At 37.3% G+C, this 3907-nt stretch overlaps 1 protein-coding gene across 1 annotated transcript in view; it reads right to left on the reverse strand.

Moving 5' to 3' along the window:
- Window positions 1-269: 269 nt before the first annotated feature.
- Window positions 270-3907, reverse strand: part of LOC109589597 (uncharacterized) — a gene marked incomplete at its 3' end in the record, with an annotated part of 8205 nt that continues 4567 nt past the window's right edge. The window contains exons 7-13 of the mRNA XM_020005653.1: window positions 3249-3348; window positions 3090-3190; window positions 2738-2957; window positions 2111-2361; window positions 1616-1729; window positions 1194-1508; window positions 270-413 (exon numbers count right to left, since the gene is read on the reverse strand). Of these exons, the coding sequence (XP_019861212.1) occupies window positions 270-413; window positions 1194-1508; window positions 1616-1729; window positions 2111-2361; window positions 2738-2957; window positions 3090-3190; window positions 3249-3348 (1245 nt within the window). The remainder of the gene's footprint in view (window positions 414-1193; window positions 1509-1615; window positions 1730-2110; window positions 2362-2737; window positions 2958-3089; window positions 3191-3248; window positions 3349-3907) is intronic.

Here is a 3907-nt window from a genome sequence, read left to right on the forward strand (position 1 = left end):
AACTGTTAAAGGATCAAACATTCACAGATATGTTCAAAATCATTTCCATGGATTTGTGTTTCGTGAATCAAAACATATTCCAACATCTTGTACTGTATTTTAATTTTGAGAATCTCAACAATTAAGATTGAAAAATCAGCAAAAGTTAAGACCCTCAAAGATTTCTGGTTGCATAATACTTACATTTACATGTACATGTATTAATACATGTAGTTATACAGTAAAGCACAATACATATTATTATATGTAGAGGGTATGTGATTACTAACCTCTCCAGACCACTCTTGTGCCTGAAGGTGAAGTCCTTTATTCCCATAGCTTCCTAGTAATATACTGAAAGCTGATGATACTTCACCAGTTCTTGGATGCTCTTGCAATAAAGTGATAGAGACTTGATCTATATCAAGCATTAACTGAAAGAGAGAGAAAGAGAGGAAAAAGATTAAGAGTAAGAGCAATAGATGAACATATACAGCATAAAGTTTTAAGTGACATGCATATGTAAGAAACTTTCCCACAATAATTCCTGTCACACATACTGTACATGTAATATCTAATTGTAAGTAATATTTGGCGAATTTGTCTGTGGAAAGAAATTGGTACATTTTATATTGGCGATTTTGTGCCATGTGCCATTGAGCATGCTCAGTTTGAAACAAAATGGTGGATTTTATATTGGCAATTTCTTCATAGAACTGCTAATCACCAATATTAATTCCCTGCCAATAAATCACCTTGTATGGTATGTACAAACTCAACTTTTGTGTACTTTAACTTGGTACACTGACTACACTCAGCAGTATGCCTGAAAAATCCTTTGTATTTGGTGTAAAGTTATGCACACATGATGATGCTTGGTGATGAGAAGAAAATAATTTTATTTAACATCTGTTTGTACTATACCTGCTGAACCGTGTTATGACTGTTTGCAAAACTATGCGTGAAGTGTGAACAATGCTGACTTCGTGAAACGAATGAATGAAACTACTGACATTTAGTCTATATATAGCTATAGTACATGTATGTGTACATTATACATGTACACACAAGTGTGAACACTGTGAATTTAAACCATGCACTTACGTATAATTCACAATTTTACGTGTATATGCATGTCAAAGGTACGTGTACTATGTCTAATCGTCCATACATTTTTACTACAATAATGATTCAATGCTAATTAATTCACTCACTAATTCTCCTTTCTTTCCATCAAGGTGACTGTCTTGAACTATTCTTGATATAATGTGCTCCTGGCTCTTAAAATACCACTTGGACTCATCCACTGGTTTATCCAGTAACAGGTCAGGAGGAGCAGTTATGACCCTCTTCTCTTTCTCTCCCTCTGTATTGGTCTCAGCCTGTATCTTATTTAATATACTGAGGACCAGACGGACTGTTGAAGGAGCAACAAATAGCTCCACTCTTTTAAGATGAAGGATTATATTGTGACCAGACATAGTGGACAATGTAAAGGACAGGGTGCAAGGAGAAAGGATAATATTGTCCTAAAAAAGAGAAAGAGAGGGAAGAGAGAGAGAGGGAGGGAAGAGAGAAAAAGATGAAGAACATAAAGAAAGGAAAAATAAGGTACACATATGTACAATTCACATACCTTGTTCACTGTAGTTTTAGCAGTAGGTGAACCAGTATATAGTGTACAGTCATCGAGTGACGAGTGAATAGAAATAGAACCATCCTTCAATGAAATACCAAGAGACACTCCAGTCTACAATACAAAACATTGATAATCATTCCACATTAAAGATTAGATAAAAACAAAGTTGGCCATTGAATACAGCGTCAATAAGAGCTAAAAATCTTGCCATTCACTAATTCATTTGCTGATGCAGTCATTCATCTTTACACAATTTATGCAACAATTTGTTTACAAAATATATACATACACATACATGTATCATTGACTTGAGTGGCATAACCCATCAGGTATTCCATACATTCATCTCCAGCCCATTTATACTATACTCTAAAATACTCTCCATTCAGGAACTAATCATCACATACATTAAATGATTCAACAACTCATTTACACGACATTTTGGCATTCACCCAAACATATTCACTCACTCGTAAACTAATTAACACTCACTTGAGCTATCAGTGCTTGGTTAGGCTCATCACCAGAAGCAGCAAGCCGCGCATTGACAATAGAACCAGTCAACTTCATCTCATACTGTTCCACAGTAGCACCATCAGCCTCTGACTTAGGAGGCTTAGGAGGAGAGGGCTGGGAGGGAGTGCTTGGTAGGAAAGGCTCGTACAATGTCTTTAAGTATCCGATTAAATATAATAAGTACTCAATGCTTATTGTCACCAGTGGATTAGAGACATTTAGCAAACCTGTTAAATAAAGTTTACAAAATAAAATAAACAGTTATGTAATGAAGTACAACAAACAAATGCATGTAGCCACAAGGAATTACATGTAACTTCTAACGTGCTTATTGAGCAAAGCCCTTCTAGTAATCATTATGTTAATGAATTCAATCAAAAATGTTTTATTTTGATGAAAAACTTATACTTAGTGCTTACTAGAGCAATATGTACATATACTGCAAATTCGTAATTTTGCATAACTCTTTTTTTTAACTATTTATTATTGGGATAATAAAAATTTCTAATATCCAACTTCTACATTCTGTATTTTGTAACCTTATTATTACATCTATGGTATATGGGAATAAAGCACTCTATCACTAACTGTGTAATAACCTACCAGTTCTTTGGTGTAGCTGAGGATCTTGTTTAAATGTCAGCGATATCATTGAGACATTTCCATCACTGCTACTACACAGTAGTGTCTTATCATTAACTAATGGATCCCTAACATCAATAATTGATATTATTCCAATATCAATGCTACTATCAAGCAAGCTGGTTGAGGTAATGCTAGCTTGACACTTGATACGCTCAATACACAGTCTAGCAGCTTGTACCTATAAAAGGAATAAATACTTCAGCTTGGCTCGACTAAAGCAGTGCATGACAATTGATGGAATATTTGTCATTCCAGTCTTTGAGGGGGAGACCAGTGTTGCATGAACTCTAATGGTGACAGATGGTGCTACCTTTGTGTCTGAAAGATTAGCTGAGATTCCATCAGCAAATATTTCAACTTTGAAATTAGTGTAGTCATCCTGGACTGCTACATCAGTAACATCACTTCCACCTACACAATTACAAAAACAATATCCTGTTTGTTTAGACTGAGGCAACCATATATGGACCTTGTTCAATTGCGTGGGAGGCTGGCCCAGGAGCATTTTCTGGAGGGAGAGAAGAGTATAAATAAAGGAGAAAAGCAGAGATTTTACAACGAATAACTGTCTAGTATTACTTTAAAAACATAGACCTACAAACTCTCTCTAATCTAGAAATGGCTTCAATGATAAGCTTATCATTTCTACTGGTCGCCTTTTGCGCAACTCTCATCTCAGGAGCTCCTCAAAGATGCGACTACTCCAGTTGCCCACCTCTTACCTGCGCCGACCCAGACTACAGGACTGATCCTTGCTGTGGAGACTGCTCAAGAAGCCGCTGTCAGCTAAAAGGACGAGTATACCACGGGGCACACTTTACAGAGTGGTACCCGAGCCCTTGCAGTCGCTGCATATGCAGCCCAACAGGCGAAACAACATGCACCAACGTGACCTGCCCAGAATCCACAAGGACCTGCGAGAAGATGGGATACCAACTGGAGAGAAAGGAGGGAGAGTGCTGCCCTACATGCAACTATGGGATACCCAGTAACTCCTGTGGGCTGGTAAGAACACACAATACCACCATCACTGCAAAGAGGGACGATGGAGAAGAGTGCACGACAGTCGTTACGCTCCAAAGCTGTGACAAGAGCATAGTGACTACTGCTACTGGTCAGTATCTATGC

This window comes from Amphimedon queenslandica, unplaced genomic scaffold, assembly GCF_000090795.2.
Source record: "Amphimedon queenslandica unplaced genomic scaffold, v1.1 AMPQUscaffold_11142, whole genome shotgun sequence".
In the NCBI taxonomy this organism is placed as follows: domain Eukaryota; kingdom Metazoa; phylum Porifera; class Demospongiae; order Haplosclerida; family Niphatidae; genus Amphimedon; species Amphimedon queenslandica.